This window comes from Carcharhinus amblyrhynchos, chromosome 2 (assembly GCF_965287045.1).
Source record: "Carcharhinus amblyrhynchos chromosome 2, sCarAmb.v2.hapA, whole genome shotgun sequence".
NCBI classification, from domain to species: domain Eukaryota; kingdom Metazoa; phylum Chordata; class Chondrichthyes; order Carcharhiniformes; family Carcharhinidae; genus Carcharhinus; species Carcharhinus amblyrhynchos.
Window position 1 is genome coordinate 150,278,075 of NC_137325.1, and position 24,003 is coordinate 150,302,077.

The 24,003-nt window shown below is 46.1% G+C and overlaps 1 protein-coding gene across 1 annotated transcript in view; it reads left to right on the forward strand.

Annotated features, from left to right (window-relative positions):
* LOC145360068 (nuclear receptor-binding protein 2-like) overlaps nucleotides 1-24,003 on the forward strand; it is a 104,245-nt gene that overhangs the window by 26,765 nt on the left and 53,477 nt on the right. The window contains exons 5-6 of the mRNA XM_080215003.1: nucleotides 6,821-6,910; nucleotides 7,347-7,387. Coding sequence (XP_080071129.1) covers nucleotides 6,821-6,910; nucleotides 7,347-7,387 — 131 coding nt within the window. The remainder of the gene's footprint in view (nucleotides 1-6,820; nucleotides 6,911-7,346; nucleotides 7,388-24,003) is intronic.

Consider the following 24,003-nt stretch of genomic DNA (forward strand, 5'->3'; position numbering starts at 1 on the left):
TCAGAGCAATCTCTCACCATTTAGATAATAGGGGATCCAGAAACTCAGCCAACATTCTGGGGACCCGGGTTCGAATCCCGCCACGCAGCTGGTGCAATTTGAATTCAATGAATATGTCTGGAATTAAGAATCTACGATGACCGTGAAACCATTGTGGATTGTCGGAAAAACCCATCTGGATCACTAATGTCCTTTAGGGAAGGAAATAAGAACATATGAACGTAAGAAATAGGAGCAGGAGTAGGCCATCTAGCCCTTCGAGCCTGCCCCGCCATTCAATAAGATCATGGCTGATCTGTCGTGGATCAGTTCCACATTCCCGCCCTCTCCCCATAACCCTTAATCCCCTCTCTTATCAAAAACCCATCAACCCGCGTCTTAAAAATATTGAGCGAGGCAGCCTCCACCACTTCAACGGGCAGAGAATTCCGGAGATTCACCACCCTTTGAGTGAAGAAGTTCTTGTGGTGTGCCTCAGGGATCTGTTTTGGGGCCACTGCTGTTTGTAATTTTTATTAATGATCTGGATGAGGGTATAGTTGGGTGGATCAGTAAATTTGCTGATGACACCAAAGTCGGAGGTGTGGTAGATTGTGAGGAAGGGTGTCATAGTTTGCAGGGAGACTTAGACAGGTTGCAGAGCTGGGCCGAGAGGTGGCGGATGGAGTTTAATGCGGAGAAGTGTGAGGTAATTCACTTTGGTAGGAATAACAGATGTGTCGAGTATAGGGCTAACGGGAGGACTTTGAATAGTGTGGATGAACAGAGGGATCTAGGTGTATGTGTTCATAGATCCCTGAAAGTTGGGAATCAAGTAGATAAGGTTGTTAAGAAGGCATACGGTGTCTTGGTGTTTATTGGTAGGGGGATTGAATTTAGGAGTCGCAGCGTCATGTTGCAACTGTACACAACTCTGGTGCGGCCGCACTTGGAGTACTGTGTGCAGTTCTGGTCCCCACATTACAGGAAGGATGTGGAGGCTTTGGAGAGAGTGCAGAGGAGGTTTACCAGGATGTTGCCTGATATGGAGGGGAGGTCCTATGAGGAGAGACTGAGGGATTTGGGGTTGTTTTCGCTGGAAAGAAGACGGCTAAGAGGGGATCTTATTGAAACATATAAGATGATTAGAGGTTTAGATAGGGTGGATAGTGATAGCCTTTTTCCTCGGATGGAGAAAGCTAGCACGAGGGGGCATGGCTTTAAATTAAGGGGTGGTAGTTATAGGACGGATGTCAGGGGTAGGTTCTTTACCCAGAGGGTGGTGAGGGATTGGAATGCCCTGCCTGCTGCAGTTGTAAATGCGCCTAGTTTGGGGGCGTTTAAGAGATCCGTGGATAGGTTTATGGACGAAAAGGGATTGGTTTAGGTTAGTGGGTCATTGTTTTTTAACTGGTCGGTGCAACATCGTGGGCCGAAGGGCCTGTTCTGCGCTGTAGTGTTCTATGTTCTATGTTCAACTCCGTTCTAAACCGCCCCCCCTTTATCTTGAGGTTGTGCCCCCTAGTCCTACTGTCCTTTCTGAGCGGGAAGAGTCTCTCCACCTCTATCCTATCCATCCCATTCATCATCTTATACATCTCAATGAGATTTCCCCTCATTCTTTTAAACTCTAGTACAAGCCTAGTTTATTCAGCCTCTCCTCATAGTTCAACCCCCTCAACTCCGGTATCAGCCTAGTAAACCTCCTCTGCACTCCCTCCAAGGCCAAAATATCCTTCCGTAAGTACGGCGACCAAAACTGCGCACAGTACTCCAGCTGCGGCCTCACCAATGCCCTACACAGCTGCAGCAAGACCTCCCTACTTTTATATTCTATCCCCCTCGCTATGAAGGCCAGCATCCCATTCGCCTTCCTGACCACCTGCTGCACCTGCAGGCTGGTCCTTACCCGGTCTGGCCTACATGTGACTCCAGAGCCACAGCAATGTGGGTGACTCACAACTGCCCTTGAGCAACTAGGGATGGGCAATAAATACTGGCCCAGCCAGTGATGCCCATGCCCCAGGAATTATATAAAAAAAGCTTCTTTAATTTTCCTACCAAAATGGACAATTTCACATTTTTCACATATTACACTCCATTGGTCAGATTTTTGCCCGGTAAACCTATCATTGTGATTCTTTGTAGCCTCCTTGTGTCCTCATCATTTACTATTCTCACTATCTTTGTGTCATCAATAACTTTAGCAACCATACTATTGGTCCCTTCATCCGAATCATTGATATAAATTGTACAGAGTTGCTGCCCCAGCACTGATCACTGTGCAATACCACTCATCACACCCAGTCAACCACAAAAAGACCCAATTATACCAGTTCTGTTTCCTGTCAGTCAGCCAATCTTCAATTCATGCCAATACATTACCCCCTATACCAGGAGCTCATATTTTCCACAATAAACTTTGATGCAGCACCTTATTAAATGCTTTCTGGAAATTTAAATACATTACATCCACCACTTCTCCCTTATCCACAGCACCTGTAGCTCCTTCAAAGAACTCCAATAAATTGTTAAATATGATTTCCCTTCCACAGCAGCATTGACACTGCCTGATTCACAGAATCTGAGACACCAACCAGTGCAGAAGAGGCCCCTCAGCCCATCGAGTCTGCACCAACGCATGAAATGCCCTGACCTCCCACCTAATCCCTTTTCCCAGCACTTGGACCATAGCCCTGAATGTTATGATGTGCCAAGTGCTCATCCAGGTATGTTTTAAAGGATGTGAGGCATCCTGCCTCCCCCACCCCTTAGGACTAGAGGGCACAGCCTCAGGATAAAGGGGGGGGCGGTTTAGAACGGAGTTGAGGAGGAACTTCTTCACTCAAAGGGTGGTGAATCTGTGGAATTCTCTGCCCGTTGAAGTGGTGGAGGCTACCTCGCTCAATATTTTTAAGACACGGGTTGATAGGTTTTTGATAAGAGAGGGGATTAAGGGTTATGGGGAGAGGGCGGGAAAGTGGAACTGAGCCACGACAGATCAGCCATGATCTTATTGAATGGCGGGGCAGGCTCGAAGGGCTAGATGGCCTACTCCTGCTCCTATTTCTTATGTTCTCCCAGCAGCGCATTCCAGACTGTCACCACTCTCTGGGTAAAAAAGTTTTTCCTCAAATCTCCTCACCCTCCCACCCCTCACTTTTAACTTGTGTCTCCTCATAACTGACCCTTCACCTAAGGGGAACAGCCGCTCCCTATCCACCCTGTCCGTGCCCCTCATAATCTTGAACACCTCAATCAGGTCACCCCTCAGTCTTCTCCAGAGAAAACAACCCAAGCCTATCCAACCTCTCTCATAACTGAAATGTTCCATCCCAGGCAGCATCCTGGTGAATCTCCTCTGCACCCCCTCCAGTGAAATCACATCCTTCCTATAATGTGGTGACCAGAACTGTACACAGTGCTCCAGCTGTGGCCTCACCAAAGTTCGATACAACTCCAACATGACCTCTCTGCCTTTGTAATCTACACCTAGATTGATAATGGCGAGTGTGCCATATGCCTATTTCACCATGCTATTAACCTGTCTTTCCACCTTCAGAAATCCCTGGACAAACATACCTTTTGTTCTTCGGGACTTCTCAGTGTCAGACCTTTCACAGTATAGTTTGAGTTATAAGGAGAGGCTGGATAGACTGGGACTTTTTTCTTTGGAGCGTAGGAGGCTGAGGGGTGATCTTATAGAGGCCTATAAAATAATGAGGGGCACAGATCAGCTAGATAGTCAATATCTTTCCCCAAAGGTAGGGGAGTCTAAAACTAGAGGGTTTAGGTTTAAGGTGAGAGGGGAGAGATACAGAAGGAAAGGAGAGATACAGAAAGGAGAGATACAGAAGGAAAGGATTGCGGAGACAATCCTGGTTAGGAGTGAAAGTAATAGGGTAATTGTTATGGGGGACTTTAACTTTACGAATATTGATTGGAGTTGCTATAGTTCTAGCTCGCTAGAGGGGTCAGTGTTTGTACAAAGCGTGCAGGAAGGTTTTTTGTCTCAGTATGTAGACAGGCCAACTAGAGGTGAGGCTATATTGGATTTGGTGCTGGGAAATGAGCCAGACCAGGTGCTAGACTTGGAAGTTGGTGTGCATTTTGGTGATAGTGACCACAATTCGGTTACGTTCACCTTAGTGATGGGAAGAGATAGGCGTGAACCTCGGGTCAGCAATTTTAGCTGGGGTAAGGGCGATTATGAGGCTATCAGGAGTGAATTAGGAAGCATGGATTGGATTAGGGGATTACAGGGACTGGGAACATCTGAAATGTGGAATTTTTTCAAGGAGCAGCTACTGCGAGTCCTTGATAGGTATGTCCCTGTCAGGCATGGTGGATTTGGTAGATCTAGGGAACCGTGGTGCACTAAAAGAGTTGAGTCGATGGTTAAAAAGAAAAAGGAGGCTTATGTTCGGATGAGATTGGAGGGCTCAGATAGTGCACTAGAAAGCTTTAGATTGGCTAGGAGGGAGTTGAAGAGTGAGTTGAGAAGGGCTAAAAGAGGACATGAGAAGACTTTGGCTGATAGGATTAAGGAGAATCCTAAGGCGTTCTATAAGTATGTCAAGAACAGAAGGTTGGTCAGGGCAAGATTAGGGCCAGTTACAGACAGCAGGGGGAAGTTGTGTGTGGAACCGGAGGAGATTGGAGAAGTATTGAACCAATATTTCTCTTCGGTGTTCACGCAGGGGGACATGAATATAGCTGAGGAGGACATTGGGTTGCAGGGGTGTAAAATAGACAGTATTACGGTTGATAAAGAGGATGTGCTGGAAATCCTTGAGGGGCTGAAAATAGATAAGTCCCCTGGTCCGGATGGGATCTACCCTAGGATTCTCTGGGAGGCTAGAGAGGTGATTGCAGAGCCTCTGGCTCAGATCTTCAGGTCGTCATTGGTCTCTGGTGTAGTCCCGGAGGATTGGAGGATAGCGAATGTTGTCCCATTGTTTAAGAAGGGGAACAGAGACTTTGCCGGGAATTATAGACCGGTGAGTCTTACTTCTGTTGTGGGCAAGGTTTTAGAAAAAATTATTAGGGATAGGATTTATAGTTATTTGGAGTGTAATGAATTGATTAGAAATAGTCAGCATGGTTTTGTAGCAGGTAGGTCGTGCCTTACTAACCTTATTGAGTTTTTTGAGAAGGTGACCAAAGAGGTGGATGGGGGTAAGGCAGTTGACGTGGTATACATGGATTTTAGTAAGGCGTTCGATAAGGTTCACCATGGTAGGCTTCTGCAGAAAATGCAGATGTATGGGATTGTGGGTAATCTAGGAAGTTGGATCAGGAATTGGCTATCAGATAGGAGACAGAGGGTGGTGGTGGATGGTAAATATTCATCATGGAGTGCAGTTACGAGTGGTGTGCCTCAGGGATCTGTTTTGGGGCCACTGTTGTTTGTAATTTTTATTAATGATCTGGATGAGGGTATAGTTGGGTGGATTAGTAAATTTGCTGATGACACCAAAGTTGGAGGTGTGGTAGATTGTGAGGAAGGGTGTCATAGTCTGCAGGGAGACTTAGATAGGTTGCAGAGCTGGGCCGAGAGGTGGCGGATGGAATTTAATGCGGAGAAGTGTGAGGTAATTCACTTTGGTAGGAGCAACAGATGTGTCGAGTATAGGGCTAACGGGAGGACTTTGAATAGTGTGGATGAACAGAGGGATCTAGGTGTGTGTGTACATAGATCCCTGAAAGTTGGGAATCAAGTAGATAAGGTTGTCAAGAAGGCGTACGGTGTCTTGGCGTTTATTGGTAGGGGGATTGAATTTAGGAGTCGCAGTGTAATGTTGCAACTGTACACTACTCTAGTGCGGCCGCACTTGGAGTACTGTGTGCAGTTCTGGTCCCCGCATTACAAGAAGGATGTGGAGGCGTTGGAGAGGGTGCAGAGGAGGTTTACTAGGATGTTGCCTGGTATGGTGGGGAGGTCCTATGAGGAGAGACTGAGGGATCTAGGGTTGTTTTCGTTGGGAAGAAGGCGGCTAAGAGGGGATCTTATTGAAACATATAAGATGATTAGAGGTTTAGATAGGGTGGATAGTGATAGCCTTTTTCCTCGGATGGAGAAAGCTAGCACGAGGGGGCATGACTTTAAATTAAGGGGGGGTAGCTACAGGACGGATGTCAGGGGTAGGTTCTTTACCCAGCGGGTGGTGAGGGATTGGAATGCCCTGCCTGCTGCAGTTGTAGATGCGTCTAGTTTGGGGGCGTTTAAGAGATCTCTGGATAGGTTTATGGACGAAAAGGGATTGGTATAGGCTAGTGGGTCATTGTTTTTGTAACTGGTCGGCGCAACATCGTGGGCCGAAGGGCCTGTTCTGCGCTGTAATGTTCTATGTTCTATGTTCTATGGGTCCAGAGGGGCAATTTTTTCACACAGAGGGTGGTGAGTGTCTGGAACAAGCTGCCAGAGGTAGTAGTAGAGGCGGGTACAATTTTGTCTTCCAAAAGGTGTTTAGACAGTTACATGGGTAAGATGGGCATAGAGGGATATGGGCCAAATGTGGGCAATTGGGATTAGTTTAGGGGTTTTAAAAAAAAGGCTGGCATGGGCCAAAGGGCTTGTTTCTATGCTGTAAACCTCCATGACTTTATGACTAACTACATCAACCGTACTCCCCTCATCCATATAGCTGGTTACATGCTCAAAAAATTCAGTCAAATTTGTTAGGCGTGACCTCCCTCTGACAAAACTATGCTTGCCTTGAATTTTACCATGTGTCTGAAGACAGAAACTGAAACAGTGGAATTATCCAGGGGCAGCTGAATGTAATCATGTGTCTGTATCCAGCTGCAGTAATTTTTGCCTTTATTACCTTCCGCACAGGTTATCTTCATCACTGAATATGTATCTTCTGGGAGTTTGAAACAGTTCCTCAAAAAAACAAAGAAAAATCGCAAAACCATGCATGAAAAGGTGAGAGAGCTTGGAGGTTTCCAAAGAAAATGGCAGCAGAGAATCCAATTCAACTCATCTGTGTGTTGCTGTGTCTATATATGTGTCTGTCTGTGCGTGTGCATCTGTGTGTGCATGCACCTGTGTATGTGTGTCAATGCACACACCTCTGCGTGCATCTGTGTTTGCATCTGTGCATGTGTATGCGTGTGCATGTGTGCGCATGCGTGTGTGAACATGTGTGTGTTTGTGTGTCATTGTGTGCATGTGTGGGTCTGTAGGCGTGTGTGTGTGCATGCGTGTGTGTGTCTGTGTGCATGTGTCGATCTGAATTCATGCGTGTGTCTGCGTGCATATCTGCATGTGTCTGTGTGCGTGTGTGTATCTATGTGCATATATGCATGTATGTTCATTGTATGAATATCTCTCTGTAGTCTAACTGTTCTTTTGCCCTCAGGCTTGGAGACGATGGTGTACACAAATCCTCTCTGCCCTCAGGTCAGTCACTTGTCTTGTTTCATTCCATGTTACAATCTCTGGTTATTCACCAAAGAGAAGGAGTTGGTGGATGATGAGTCTGGGAAAGGGTGTGTAGATAGTTTGAGTCATGTTGAGATCAAAAAGGAGGAGGTATTAGGGTTCTTGAGAAACATTAAGGTAGACAAGTCTCCAGGTCCTGATGGGATATACCCCAGAATACTGAGAGAGGCAAGGGAGGAAATTGCTGGGGCCTTGAGAGAAATCTTTGTATCCTCACTGGCTACAGGGGATCTCCGAGAGGATGGGAGAATAGGCAATGTCATTCCTTTGTTTAAGAAGGGTCGCAAGAATAACCCAGGTAAATACAGGCCGGTGAGCCTTACATCAGTGGGAGGGAAATTATTGGAGAGGATTCTTTGAGACAGGATTTATTCTCACTTGGAAATGAGTGGACGTATTAGTGAGAGGCAACATGGTTTTGTGAAGGGGAGGTCGTGTCTCACGAACTTGATCAGGTTTTTCGAGGAAGTGACGAAGATGATTGATGAGGGTGGGGCAGTGGATGTTGTCTACATGGACTTCAGTAAGGCCTTTGACAAGGTCCCTCATGGCAGACTGGTGCAGAAGGTGAAGTCACACGGGATCAGAGGTGAGCTGGCAAGGTGGATACAGAACTGGCTCGGTCAAAGGAGACAGAGGGTAGCAGTGGAACTACAGAGGTTGAGGGGAGACCTGACAGAAGTCTACAAGATTATGCGAGGCATGGACAGAGTGGATAGTCAGTAGCTTTTTCCCAGGGTGGAAGAGTCAGTTACTAGGGGGCACAGGTTTAAGGTGCGAGGGACAAGGTTTAAAGGAGATGTATGAGGCAGATTTTTTACACAGAGGGTGGTGGGTGTCTGGAACTCGCTGCCGGGGGAGGGAGTGGAAGCGGATACGATAGTGAGTTTTAAGGGGTGTCTGGACAAATATATGAACAGGATGGGAATAGAGGGATATGGTCCCCGGAAGGGTAGGGGGTTTTAGTTCAGTCGGGCAGCATGGTCGGTGCAGGCTTGGAGGGACCGAAGGGTCTGTTCCTGTGCTGGAATTTTCTTTGTTCTCTCCATCTCTCCTTCACTCTGCTCTCTCACTCTCTCTCCCTGTTAAATTGCTGTTGTGTGTGAATTTGATCTGAGCTTTGCCTGATACAGGAGCAGGCTGAAAGTGTGATCATTCAGTTGGAGGTGCAGGTTATGTAATATGTGCCTGTGAATAAAAGCTTGTAATTATATAAAAATTTGGTTACAGTTCTATCCTTTAGCAGCTGCCTGTCTGATTTAGAACACAGTGTAGCAGCGGATGGTTCACCAAAGTCTCACCTAACACACTACTATCATAGAATCTGTGCAGAGCAGAAAGAGGCCATTCAGCCCATCGAGTCACCACCGACCACAATCCCACCCAGGCCCTATTTCCATAACCCCACCTGTTAATCCTCTGAGACTAGGGGCAATTTAGTATGGCCAATCACGCTAACATTCACATCTTTGGAGTGTGGAAGGAAACCGGAGCACCCAGGGGAAACCCATGCAGACACAAGGAGAACGTGTAGACTCTACACAGACAGCGACCCAAGGCCGGATTTGAACCCGGGTCTGTGGCGCTGAGAGGCAGTCATGCTAACCACTGTGCTGCCCATGTGTTTTAACTTTACTATGCAAATTCCAGGTAATGTCTTGAGATGGATAGAAAGCTGGTTAGCAGATAGGAAGCAAAGAGTTGGCATAAATGGGTCTTCTTCTGATTGGTAAGCAGTGACTAGTGGGGTTCCACAGGGATCTGTGCTGGGACCCCAACTGTTCATATTATATATTAATGATTTGGAAGAGGGAATTGAATGTATTATCTCCAAATTTGATACAAAGTTGGGTGGGAGGGTGAGCTGTGAGGAGGATACAGAGATGCTTCAGTGTGATTTGGACAGGCTGAGTGTGTGGGTATCTGCATGGCAGATACAGTATAATGTGGATAAATGTGAGGTTATCTAATTTGGGAGCAATAATAGGAAGACAGATTATTATTTGAATGGGTGTAAATTGAGAGAGGTGGACATTCAGTGAGACCTTGGTGTCCTCATGCATCAGTTACTGAAAGTAAGCGTGCAGGTACAGCAGGCAGTAAAGAAGGCAAATGGAACGTTGGCCTTCATAGTGAGAGGATTGGAGTATAGGGATAGGAATGTTTTATTGGAATTCTACAGAGCATTGGTGAGGCCACACCTGAAGTATTGTGTGCATTTTGGATGTCCTTATCTGAGAAAGAATATCCTTTCTCAGTATAGAGTACTGAGATAATGGTAACTTACTTGGTAGTGTGGTTGAGCAGAGAAATCCATGTGCTTGGATCCGTGAAAGTTGGCACCCAGGTTGATAACGTTGTTAAGAAGGCGTACGGTGTGTTAGCTTTTATTGGTAGAGGGATTGAATTTCGGAGCCGTGAGGTCATGTTACAACTGTACAAAACTCTGGTGCAGCCGCACTTGGAGTATTGTGTACAGTTCTGGTCACTGCATTATAAGAAAGATGTGGAAGCATTGGAAAGGGTGCAGAGGAGGTTTACCAGGATGTTGCCTGGTATGGTGGGAAGGTCTTATGAGAAAAGGCTGAGGGACTTGAGGTTATTTTCATTGGAGAGAAGAAGGTTACGAGGTGACCTAATTGAGGCATACAAGCTGATCAGAGGGTTAGATAGGGTGGACAGTGAGAGCCTTTTTCCTCGGATGGTGATGGCTAACACAAGGGGACATAGCTTTAAATTGAGGGGTGACAGATATAGGACGGATGTCAGAGGTAGGTTCTTTACTCAGAGATAGTAAGGGCGTGGAATGCCCTGCCTGCAGCAGTAGTGGATTCACCAACATTAAGGGTATCTAAATGGTCATTGGAACAAAACGTAGCTGGTCTGATTAGCAACTTTGCAGATGATACTAAGATTGGCGGAGTTGCAGATAGTGATGAAGATTGTCAGAGAATACAGCACATGCAGGTAGACTGCGAAATTAGGCAGAGAAATAGCAGATAGAATTTAATCTGGACAAATACGAGGCGATGCGTTTTGGTCGATCCAATTCAGGTGGAAGCCATAAAATAAATGACAGAACCATCAGGAGCATAGACACACAGAGAGACCTGGGAGTAAAGGTCCACAGATCCTTATAAGTGGCAGCACAGGTGGAAAAGGTGGTGAAGAAAGCATATGGCATGCTTGCCTTCATCGGACGGGGCATTGAGTATACAAGTTAGCAAATTATGTTACAGTTGTATAAAACTCTGGTTGTGACGTTTCCAGAAGGATGTGGAGGCTTTGGAAGGAGTACAGAAAAGATTTATCAGGATACTGTCTGGGTGTTAGCTACGAGGGATGATTGAGTAAATTAGGATTGTTCTCCCTGGAAAAACGGAAGCTGAGGGGGCAACCTGATAGAAGTTTATAAAATGATGAAGGGTGTGGACAGGGTGAACAGTTGGAAGCTTTTTCTCGGCAGAAATGACGATTACAATGGGGTACACCGGCTCAAGATAAGGGGGAAAAGGTTCAGTGGAGATGTACAGTGGGATGTTTTTTACACAGAGGGTGGCAGGGGTCTGGAATGAGGTGGTTGAGGGAGATACATTAGCCACATTTAAGATTTATCTGGATAGACACATGAACAGACAGGGAATAGAGGGATACAGGCGGTTGGTCTGGATAGGACAATGTGATTGGTGTAGGCTTGGAGGGCCGAAGGGCCTGTTCCTGTGCTGTACTGTACTTCTAATTCTATGATCCCCTAGTTCTGGACTCCCCCATCACTGGGAACATTCTTTCTGAATTCTAACCTTGTTAGAATTTTATAACTTTTCATGACATCACCTTAATTCGTTTAAACTCCAGTGAATATAATCCATCTTCATCTTTCCTCATATGACAGACCTGCCATCCCAGGAATCAGCTGTACTCCCTCTATAGAACATAGAACATTACAGCGCCGAACAGGCCCTTCGGCCCACGATGTTGCGCCGACCAATTAAGAAAAAAGCAATGACCCTCTAACCTAAACCAATCCCTTTCCATCCATAAACCTATCCACGGATCTCTTAAACGCCCCCAAACTAGGCGCATCTACAACTGCAGCAGGCAGGGCATTCCAATCCCTCACCACCCTCTGGGTAAAGAACCTACCCCTGACATCCGTCCTATAACTACCACCCCTTAATTTAACGCTATGCCCCCTCGTGCTAGCTTTCTCCATCCGAGGAAAGAAGCTATCACTGTCCACCCTATTTAAACCTCTAATCATCTTGTATGTTTCAATAAGGTCTCCTCTTAGCCACCTTCTTTCCAACGAAAACAACCCCAAATCCCTCAGTCCCTCCTCATAGGACCTTCCCTCCATACCAGGCAACATCCTGGTAAACCTCCTCTGCACCCTCTCCAATGCCTCCACATCCTTCCGATAATGTGGGGACCAGAACTGTACACAATACTCCAAGTGCGGCTGCACCAGAGTTTTGTGCAGTTGCAACGCTGCGGCTCCTAAATTCAATCCCCCTACCAATAAACGCCAAGACACCGTATGCCTTCCTAACTACCTTATCTACTTGATTCCCAACTTTCAGGGATCTATGCACATATACACCTAGATCCCTCTGTTCGTCAACACTATTCAGAGTCCTACCGTTAGCCCTATACTCTACACATCTGTTGTTCCTGCCGAAGTGAATTACCTCACACTTCTCCGCATTAAACTCCATCTGCCACCTCTCGGCCCAGCTCTGCAACTTGTCCAAGTCTCTCTGTAAACTATGATACCCTTCTTCACTATCTACCACTCCTCCGACTTTGGTGTCATCAGCAAATTTACTAATCCATCCTTCTATACCCTCATCCAGATCATTTATAAAAATTACAAACAGCAGTGGCCCCAAAACAGATCCCTGAGGCACACTACTTGTAACTGAACTCCATGACGAATACTTTCCATCAACCACCACCCTCTGTCTTCTATCAGCTAGCCAATTCCTGATCCAATTAACTAAATCACCCTCAATCCCATACATCTGCATTTTCTGCAGAAGCCTTCCATGGTGAACCTTATCAAACGCCTTACTAAAGTCCATATATACCACGTCAACTACCTTACCCCCATCCACCTCTGGTCACTTTTTCAAAAACTCAATAAGGTTAGTAAGGCATGACCTACCCTTCACAAAACCGTGCTGACTATCTCCGATCAATCCATTACTCTCTAAATAACTATAAATCCTATCCCTAATAATTTTTTCTAATACTTCGCCCACAACAGAAGTAAGACTCACCGGTCTATAATTCCCGGGGAAGTCTCTATTCCCCTTCTTAAACAATGGGACAACATTCGCTATCCTCCAATCTTCTGGCACTATACCTGTGACCAACGGCGACCTGAAGATCAGAGCCAGAGGCTCTGCAATCACCTCTCTTGCCTCCCAGAGAATCCTAGGGTAAATCCCGTCCGGCCCAGGGGACTTAACTATTTTCAAACCCCCAAGAGTATCTAGCACATCCTCCTTATCTACTGCAATACTATCCAGTTTACAACCCAGTGTTCTCCACAACTACATTTACGTCTCCCTGCGTGAATACCGAAGAGAAATATTTGTTCAGTGCCTCTCCAATCTCTTCCGGTTCCACACATAACTTCCTACTGCTGTCTCTGACTGGCCCTAATCTTGCCCTAACCAATCTTCTATTCTTAGCATATCTAAAGAAAGCTTTAGGATTCTCCTTAATCCTATCAGCCAAAGTCTTCTTGTGTCCTCTTTTAGCTCTTCTTAACTCACTCTTTAACTCCCTCCTGGCTAATCTATAGCTTTCCAGTGCACTACCTGAGCCCTCAAGCCTCATCCTGACATAAGCCTCCTTTTTCCTTCTAACCAGCGAATCAACTTTTTTAGTGCACCACGCTTCCCTAGCTTGACCATTTCCTCCTTGCCTGACAGGGACATACTTATCAAGGACTCGCAGTAGCTGCTCCTTGAATAAACTCCACATTTCGGACGTTCCCAGCCCCTGTAGTCTCCTAGTCCAACCTATGCTCCCTAATTCGCTCCTAATAGCCTCATAATTACCCTTACCCCAGCTAAAACTACTGACCCAAGGTTCATGCCTATCCCTTTCCATCACTATGGTGAACGTAACCAAATTGTGGTCACTATCACCAAAATGTTCACCAACGTAGCAACACAGAACAGGATCTTGGACTTGATGATCAGCTGTGGTCAAAATGAACAGTGAAGCAGGCTAGAAGAGCTGAATGGAAGAATCTAGAAACAGAGTATATGTTCAGGAGTGTGGAGGTTGGAAATGATAACATTTTTTTCCCACAATCCGGGCAGCAATGGCATGTGTAAAATGTCGGGATTTCCTCCAGTGTTCAAGTGGAAGATTGAAGGGGACATGTGGACCTGGGTTAGATTTTGAGCAAAGAGCTACAAGGTTTGGCCTTGCCATCGTTAATTCCAACAGGCAAAGTATTTTATGAGCGAGATTCCTGTCAGTTCAATAGTATGAAAGGTTTAGAACATAGAACATTACAGCGCAGAACAGGCCCTTCGGCCCACGATGTTGCGCCGACCAGCTTTTAAAAAAAAACAACACTAACCCACTAATCTAAACCAATCCCTTTTCGTCCATAAACCTATCCACAGATCTCTTAAACGCCCCCAAACTAGGCGCATTTACAACTGCAGCTGGCAGGGCATTCCAGTCCCTCACCACCCTCTGGGTAAAGAACCTACCCCTGACATCAGTCCTATAACTACCCCCCCTTAATTTAAAGCCATGCCCCCTCGTGCTAGCTTTCTCCATCCGAGGAAAAAGGCTATCACTATCCACCCTGTCTAAACCTCTAATCATATGTTTCAATAAGGTCCCCTCTTAGCCGCCTTCTTTCCAGCGAAAACAACCCCAAATCTCTCAGTCTCTCCTCATAGGATCTCCCCTCCATACCAGGCATGACCAGTTCCTCTGTAAAACTTACATACAGCATGGTCTGCTGATTGTCTGTGAGACAGGGAGATTTCAGAAAACAGGTTCTCTGTCCAGGGAAGAACATATTACCAATTCAAACTGATTGTGTAAAAGATTGATAAATTTCACTGTTGGGATGGCTCCAGATGTTTAAATTGCTGGCTGGTTCTCCGGTGCCTCATGTGCACAGGTTCCCTACTGTCAGCTGTCTCCAGTTTCTGTGTTCGAGACCTTATCTGACTCGACAGCTACTGGCTGGAAAATATTAATTGGGAACAGTCATTTCCTTCAGGCTTTGTGGAACAAAGGAGACATTCCACTGTGACACAGAGTCAGGGGATGAATGATTGCCAACTTGCAAAATGACCCAGACACTGCATCAGCAGGCAATACAATCGAAGCATTGAAAACAGGCAGAATGAGGTGAGAATATCTTCCACAGATCTGACTATTCCAGCAAAAAACAGAACTGAAACAGCAAAAATAGACAAATGAATCCCAGAGAAAGTGAATTGGTGTTTCAGATGTGACATAAAGTATCATCCTGGAGAATTTGTCTCCTAAGATTTCAGTTGAATGTGGTTTATATGGATTTCAGCAAAGTCTTTGACAAGATCCCACATGGGAGAATAATAAGGAAGGTAAAAACACATGGGATTCTCCAGGTAACTTAACAAGATGGATCCAAAACTGGCTTAGTGTAGGAGACAGAGGGTAGCGGCAGTAGGCAGTTTGTGTGACCAGATGCCAGTGTCCAGTGGTATACCACAGGGATCAACGCTGAGACTCTCCGCGATTGTTATCTATACAAATTATCTGGATGAGAACGTGGGAGAAGTAAGTTTGTGAATGACACAAAGGATGGTTATCAGTGAGCAAGAAGTTATTAGGTTGCAGGAAGATATATCTGTAATTAAGAAAGCAGACGGTGCATTCGCTTTTATCAGTTATGGCATAGATTAGTAATATCTTTTTGAGAAGGAAGTCTGCCATCCTTATCTAGCCTGGCCAACCTGTGACTCCAGAGCCACAGCATTGTTGGTCTCTCAACTGCCCTTCAAGGGCAACTAGGAATGGGCAATAAACACTGGTCCAGCCAACAACACCCATGTCCCACAAATTAATTGAACAAAATCATAGAATTGCTACTGTGTGGAAAGAGGCCATTCAGCCCATCGAGCCTGCACCAACCACAATCCCAGCCAGGCTCTATCTGAGTAACCCCACCGATTTAACCCTCTAAGGGGTAACTTAGCATGGCCAATCCATTTAACCTGCACATCTTTGGAGTGTGGGTGGAAATCGGACCCCAGTGGAATTCCACATAGAAACATAGAAGATCGGAGCAGGAGGAGGCAATTTGGCCCTTCAAGCCTGCTCCACCATTCATTACAATCATAGCTGATCATCCAACTCAATAGCCTAATCCTGCTTTCTCCCCATAACCTTTGATCCCATTCGCCCCAAGTGCTATATCCAGCTGCCTCAATGTTTTGGCATCAACTACTTCCTGTGGGAATGAATTCCACAGGCTCACCACTCTCTGGGTGAAGAAATGTCTCCTCACCTCCGTCCTAAATGGTCTACCCTGAATCCTCAGACTGTGACCCCTGGTTCTGGACTCCCCCACCATCGGGAATATCCTCCCTGCATCTACCCTGTCTAATCCTGTTAGAAATTTATAAGTCTCTATGAGATCCCCCCTCGTTTGTCTGAACTCCAGTTAAAACAATCCTAACCAAGTCAATCTCTCCTCATACATCAGTCCCACCATCCCCGGAATCAGCCTGGTAAACCTTCAGTGCACTCCCTCGAGAGCAAGAACATCCTTCCTCAGAAAAGGAGACCAAAACTGCACACAGTACTCTCGGTGTGGCCTCACCAAGGCCCTGGTATAATTGTAACAACACATCCCTGCTCCTGTACTCAAAACCTCTCGTAATGAAGGCCAACATACCATTTGCCTTCTTTACCACCTGCTGTACCTGCACGCTTACCTTCAGTGACTGCTATACAAGGACACCCAGATCCCTCTGCACACTCCCCTCTCCCATTACAGCCATTCAGGTAGTAATCTGCCCTTTTGTCTTTGCTTCCAAAGTGAATAATCTCACATTTATCCAAATTATACTGCATCTGTCATTGATTAGCCCACACACCCAACCTGTCCAGATCATTCTGAAGGATCTCTGTATCCTCGTCACAGTTCACCCTCCCACCCAACTTGGTACCATCTGTAACCTTTGGGATGTTACATTTTGTTCCCTCATCCAAATCATTAATATATATTGTGAATAGCTGGGGTCCCGGCACCGATCCCTGTGGCACCCCACTAGTTACTGCCGGCCATTAGAAAAGCACCCATTAATTCCTACTCTTAGTTTCATAGAACATAGAACATTACAGCACAGTACAGGCCCTTCGGCCCTCAATGTTATGCCGAACTATGTCCAAACCCAAGATCAAGCTATCCCACTCTCTATCATTCTGGTGTGCTCCGTGTGCCTATCCAATAACCACTTGAAAGATCCTAAAGTATCCGACTCCACCATCACAGCAGGCAGTGTATTCCACACCCCAACCACTCTCTGAGTAAAGAATCTACCCTCAGACATTCCTCCTATATCTCCCACCATGAACCTTATAGTTATGCCCCCTAGTAACAGCTACAGCCACCCGAGGAAATAGTCTCTGCATGTCCACTCTATCTATCCCTCTCATCATCTTATAAACCTCTATTAAGTCACCTGTCATCCTCCTCTGCTCTAAAGAGAAAAGCCCCAGCTCCCTCAACTTTTCCTCATACGACCTACCCTCCAAACCAGGCAGCATCCTGGTAAATCTCCTCTTGTTCCAGACGCTCACCACCCTCTGTGTGAAAAAATTGCCCCTCTGGACACTTTTGCATTTCTCCCCTCTCGCCGTAAACCTATCCCCTCTAGTTTTAGACTCCCCTACCTTTGGGAAAAGATATTGACTATCTAGCTGATCTGTGCCCCTCATTATTTTATAGACCTCTATAAGATCACCCCTCAGCCTCCTACGCTTCAGAGAAAAAAGTCCCAGTCCATTCAGCCTCTCCTTATAACTCAATCCATCAAGTCCCGGTAGCAAACTAGTAAATCTTTTCTGCACTCTTTCTAGTTTAATAATATCCTTTCTATAATAAGGTGACCAGAACTGTACACAGTATTCCAAGTGTGGCCTTACCAATATCTTATACAACTTCAACAAGACGTCCCAACTCCTGTATTCAGTGTTTTGACCAATGAAACCAAGCATGCCGAATGCCTTCCTCACCACTCTGTCCACCTGTGACTCCACTTTCAAGGAGCTATGAACATGTACCCCTACATCTCTTTGTTCTGTAACTCTCCCCAACACCCAACCATTAACTAAGTCCTGCCCTGGTTCAATCTACCAAAATGCATCACCTCACATTTATCTAAATTAAACTCCATCTGCCATTCGTCAGCCCACTGGCCCAATTGATCAAGATCCCATTGCAATCCGAGATAACCTTCCTCACTGTAGTGTGACCAATCTTAGTGTCATCTGCAAACTTACTAACCATGCCTCCTATATTCTCATCCAAATCATTAATATAAGTAACAGTGGACCCAGCACTGATCCCTGAGGCACACCGCTGGTCACAGGCCTCCAGTTTGAAAAACAACTCTGTACAACCACCCTCTGGCTTCTGTCAAGAAGCCAATTTTGTATCCATTTAGATACCTCCCCCTGGATCCTGTGAGATTTAACTTTATGCAACAACCTACCATGCGGTACCTTGTCAAAGGCCTTGCTAAAGTCCATGTAGACAACATCAACTGCACTGCCCTCATCTACCTTCTTGGTTACCCCTTCAAAAAACTCAATCAAATTTGTGAGACATGATTTTCCACTCACAAAGCCATGCTGACTGTCCCTAATCAGGCCTTGCATCTCTAAATGCCTGTAGATCCTGTCTCTCAAAATATCTTCCAACAATTTCCCCACCACAGATGTGAGCCTCACTGGCCTGTAGTTCCCAGGCTTTTCCCTGCAGCCCTTTTTAAACAAAGGCACAGCATTTGCCACTCTCCAATCTTCAGGCACCTCACCCGTGACTATCGATGATTCAAATATCTCGGCTAGAGCACCTGCAATTTCCTCCCACGATGTCCTGGGATACACTTCATCAGGTCCCGGGGATTTATCTACCTTGATGCACTTTAAGACTTCCAGCACCACCTCCTCTGTAATATGTACACTCCTCAAGACGTCACTATTTATTTCCCCAAGTTCCCTAACATCCATGCTTTTCCCAACAGTAAAGACTGATATTCATTTAGGATCTCACCATCTCTTGTGGATCCACACATAGATGACCTTGTTGATTCTTTAGAGGCCCTACTCTCTCCCTTGTTACTCTTTTACCCTTTATGCATTTATAGAAGCTCTTTGGATTCTCCTTTGCCTTATCTGCCCAAACATCATGTCCCCTTTTTTGCCCTCCTGATTTCTCTCTTAACTCTGCTCCTACACCCCCTATACTCTTCAAGGGATTCACTTGATCCCAGCTGCCTATGCATGTCATGTGCCTCTACTTCTTGTTCAGGGCCTCAATATCCCGAGACATCCAGGGCTCCCAACCTCTACCAGCCTTGCCCTTCACTCTAAGAGGAATGTGTTTACCCTGGTTAATACACTTTTGAAAGTGTGCCACTTACCTGACGTCCTTTTTCCTTCCCACAGACTCCCCCAATTAACTTTTGAAAGTTCCTGCCTGATACCATCAAAACTGGTCTTGCCCCAATTTAGAACTTTAACTTTTGGGACAGACCTATCGTTCTCCATAACTATCTTAAAACTAATAGAATTATGGTCACTGGTCCCAAAGTGATCCCTCACTAACACTTCTGTCACCTGTCCTTCCTTATTTCCCAAAAGGAAGTCAAGTTTTGTCCCCTCTCTAGTCGGGCCATCCACATACTGAATGAGAAATTCCTCCTGAATACACTCAACAAATTTCTCTCCATCCAACCCTCTAATACTATTGCTGTCCCAGTCAATGTTGGGAAAGTTAAAATCTCCGACTATTATCACCCTACTTTTCTTGGAGCTATCTGTAATCTCCTTACATATTTGCTCCTCAATTTCCTGCCAATTATTTTCAGGCTATAGTACAATCCTATCAAACTGATTTTCCCCTTCTTATTTCTCAGTTTTACCCATATAGAGTCAGTGGCTGAACCCTCAGATATATCCCCTCTCAGTACGGCCGTGATGCTTTCCCTAATCAAAAGTGCAACTCCCCCTCTTCTCTTATCTGAATAAACTAGGCTTGTACTCGTTAGAGTTTAGAAGAATGAGGGGAGATCTCATTGAGACGTATAAGATGATGAATGGGATGGATAGGATAGAGGTGGAGAGACTCTTCCCGCTCAGAAAGGACAGTAGGACTAGGGGGCACAGCCTCAAGATAAAGGGAGGACGGTTTATAACGGAGTTGAGGAAGAACTTCTTCACTCAAAGGGTGGTGAATCTCTGGAATTCTCTGCCCGTTGAAGTGGTGGAGGCTACCTCGCTAAATTAAGGAGGAAATTGCGAGGCATCTTGAAGGGAATTGCTTGATAGAGCAGACACAGCACGGTTTCATTAAAGGGAAGTCGTGTCTGACAAATTTACTGGAGTTCTATGAGGATGTGTCTAGGGCGGTGGATAGAGGAGAGCCGGTGGATGTGGTCTTTCTTGATTTTCAGAAGGCGTTTGACAAAGTACCTCACAAGAGGTTATTGCAGAAGGTCGAGGGACATGGAGTTGGGGGTAGGGTGTTAGCGTGGATAGAGGATTGGTTGTCAAATAGGAGGCAGAGAGTGGGGGTCAACGGGTGCTATTCGGATTGGCGGTTGGTGACTAGTGGAGTGCCCCAGGTGTCGGTGCTGGGGCCTCAGCTTTTTACCATTTATATAGATGATCTGGAGGAGGGAACTGAGTGTAGGGTGTCGAAATTTGCTGATGACACCAAGATTGGGGGAACGGCAAATTGTGCGGAGGGTGTGGAGAGTCTGCAGAAGGATCTAGATAGGCTGGGCGAATGGGCCAGGAAATGGCAAATGGAATTTAATGTTGGCAAGTGTGAGGTGGTCCACTTTGGTAGGAATAATGGTAGGAAGGACTATTACTTACGGGGCGAAAAACTGCAGCAGGCGACGGTGCAGAGGGACCTCGGGGTCCTTGTGCATGAGTCGCAAAAACCCAGCTTGCAGGTGCAGCATGTGGTCAGGAAGGCGAATGGGATGCTGGCCTTCATAGCGAGGGGGATTGAATATAAAAGTAGGGAGGTCTTGCTGCAGCTGTATAGGGCATTGGTGAGGCCGCAGCTGGAGTACTGTGTGCAGTTTTGGGCGCCGCACCTGCGCAAAGATATTTTGGCCTTGGAGGGAGTGCAGAGGAGGTTTACTAGGCTGATACCGGAGTTGAGGGGGTTGAGCTATGAGGAGAGGCTGAAGAAACTAGGCTTGTACTCGTTAGAGTTTAGAAGAATGAGGGGAGATCTCATTGAGACGTATAAGATGATGAATGGGACGGATAGGATAGAGGTGGAGAGACTCTTCCCACTCAGAAAGGACAGGAGGACTAGGGGGCACAGCCTCAAGATAAAGGGGGGCGGTTTAGAAAGGAGTTGAGGAGGAACTTCTTCACTCAAAGGGTGGTGAATCTCTGGAATTCTCTGCCCGTTGAAGTGGTGGAGGCTGCCTCGCTAAATATTTTTAAGACGCGGGTTGATGGGTTTTTGATAAGAGAGGGGATTAAGGGTTATGGGGAGAGGGCGGGAATGTGGAACTGAGCCACGACAGATCAGCCATGATCTTATTGAATGGCGGGGCAGGCTCGAGGGGCCAGATGGCCTACTCCTGCTCCTATTTCTTATGTTCTTATGTATCTCCTGTTCTATCTTTCCTATAGCATCTGAATCCTGGAACATTGAGCTGCCAGTCCTGTCCCTCCCTTAGCCATGTTTCAGTAATTGCTATAATATCCCAGTCCCACCTACCCATCAATGCCCTGAGTTCATCTGCCTTGCCCATCAGGCCTCTTACATTGAAATAAATGCAGTTTGATCTGGACTTCCCTTGCTCTCTGTCTTGCTTCTGTCTGATCTGTCTGGTACTGGGATTACTGACACTGCCTTTACTATTTAATGTGCTCTGTTTAACTTCTGTGCTGTCCTCAACCTTCTCTTCTGTCTCCCTACTGCTTCGGGCTCCAAACTAGTTTAAACCCTCCCAAGTGGCTCTCGCAAACCTCCCCTCCAGGATGTTAGTCTTCCTCCAGTTCAGGTGTAATCAATCCCTCTTGAACAGATCAGCCCTTCCCCAGAAAAGATCTCAGTGATCCAAAAATCTAAATCCCTGCCCTCTGCACCAGCTCTCAAGGCAGGCATTCATCTGCCTAATCCTCCTATTCCTGCTCTCACTAGCACGTGGTACCAGTAGTAGTCCTGAAATTTCTACCTTCAAGGTCCTGCGCATTAACCTTCTGCCTAACTCTCTATATTCACATTTCAGGACCTCATCCCTTTTCCTACCTATGTTGTTGGTACCAATATGTACAATGACCTCTGGCTGCTCACCCTCCCCCAATCACTCAGACGTTCTTGACCTTGGCACCAGGGAGGCAACACACCATCCTGGAGTCCCGACTGTGGCCGCAGAAACGCTTGTATGTGCCTTTAATTAGCGAGACCCCTATTACTACTGCTCGCTTGCTCTTTGCCCGACCCTGGTCTCCTGCAGAACCAGCTGTGGTGCCACAGGCGTGGCTGCTACTGGTATCTCCCCCCGACGGTCTATCCCCGTCAACAGTATCCAAAATGATATACCTGTTTGAAAGGAGAATAGCCACAGGAGACTCCTGCACTACCTGCCTGCCTGTCCTGGCAGTGAGCCATCTACTTTACTGAACCTGTGGTGTGACAACCTCCCTGTAACTGGTGTCCATCACACTCTCTGCCTCCTGTACGCTCCGCAGGGCATTCACCTGCTGCTCCAACCGAACAATGCAGTCTGTGCAGCTGCAACTAGACACACTCCCTGCAGACAAAGTTGTGAGAGAAACTCGATTACTCCCTAATTTCCCATATCTGGCAGGAGGAGCATACCACTGCCCTAGCTGCCATACTGCCCTTATACAGGTAAACAGATAAAAGAATCTCAATCTACCTCTCCCTTGCTTGTGGCCCTCCCAACGTCTTTTTTTTCCTAAAAATATACTTTATTGATAAAAATCTCAATTAAAACATTGCAAATCTACATGTCCATAAATTGCAAACAGTGCAGAATAAAACATTTTTACAGTTCTATACAAATTACAGCTATTTCATTTCAATACTTAAAACTATATACATGCTTCAAAAATTACTGTGTGCCACTGGTGGTAGGGAGGGAAACACTGAAGTAGTGTTTGAGGTTTAACCGTCCCCTTTACAATAACTCCTCCACAAACCACCACCTTGTCGCAGTGACTGCACCTATGCAAATCTTACCTGCAACCACCAATCAGATTTGCTGGTAAGTTAATTTTATATTCCCAGTTACACTCAACTCCGACCGCTCCCTGCAAACAATAATACTCTTGTGTGGGACTTTGTCAAACACTTTCTGAAAGTCCAAATATACCACATTGACTCTACTAGTCACATCTTCAAAGAACTCCAACAAACACGGGGAGAGTGTGCAGACTCTATACAGACAGACACCTGAGGCTGAACTTAATCCCGGGTCCGTGGTGCTGTGAGGCAGTCGTGGTCAGAACTGTGTCACCGTGCCACCTAATGCAGTGCCAGTTAGCAAAAAGCGAAGAAAGCAAGCATGTGCGCTCACATTCTCAGAGTAGGGAGGTAATGTTAGAATTATACAGAGCATCGGTGAGGCCACAGCTGGAGTACCGTGTGCAGTTCTGGTCACCTCATTACAAGTAGGATATGATTGCACTAGAGGAGATTCACTGGGATGGAGCGTTTACACTATAAGGAGAGACTGGATAGGTTAGGATTGTTTTCTATAAAGCAGAGAAGGCTGAGGGGGGACATGATTGAGGTGTATGAGGTTCTGAGGGGTACAGAGAGGGTGAATAGGGAGCAGCTGTTCCCCTGGGTTGAGGGGTCAATCATGAAGGGCATTAATTTAAGGCTAGGGGCAGGAGGTTTAGAGGGGATTTGAGGAAAACTCTTTCCAGTCAGAGTGTGGAGGGAGTATGGAATCCACTGCCTAGAGGGTGTCAGAGATGGGAAACTTTATAAAGTACAAGGACCAGTACCTGAAATGTCAGAACATTCAAAGCAGTAAGCCAAGTGCTCGAAACTGGGATCAGTGCAGACTCGATGGGTGGCAGGTCCTCTGCCATGCTTGTGTCTTTGTAAATATTGTCCAGATCTTGCTGTATTTGGACAAAGATTGCTTTTGCACCACAGTCCCTGCTACAGATAGCTACCTGTGTGGGATTCCACATTCTCCTCAGGTGGAGGATTGGAAGGAAATGGCAGTGGAAAATTAAATAATTAATCAGAGGAAGCAGCTCCACAATTGTCATATTGACGCATTCTCATCCAGTCTGGGAAA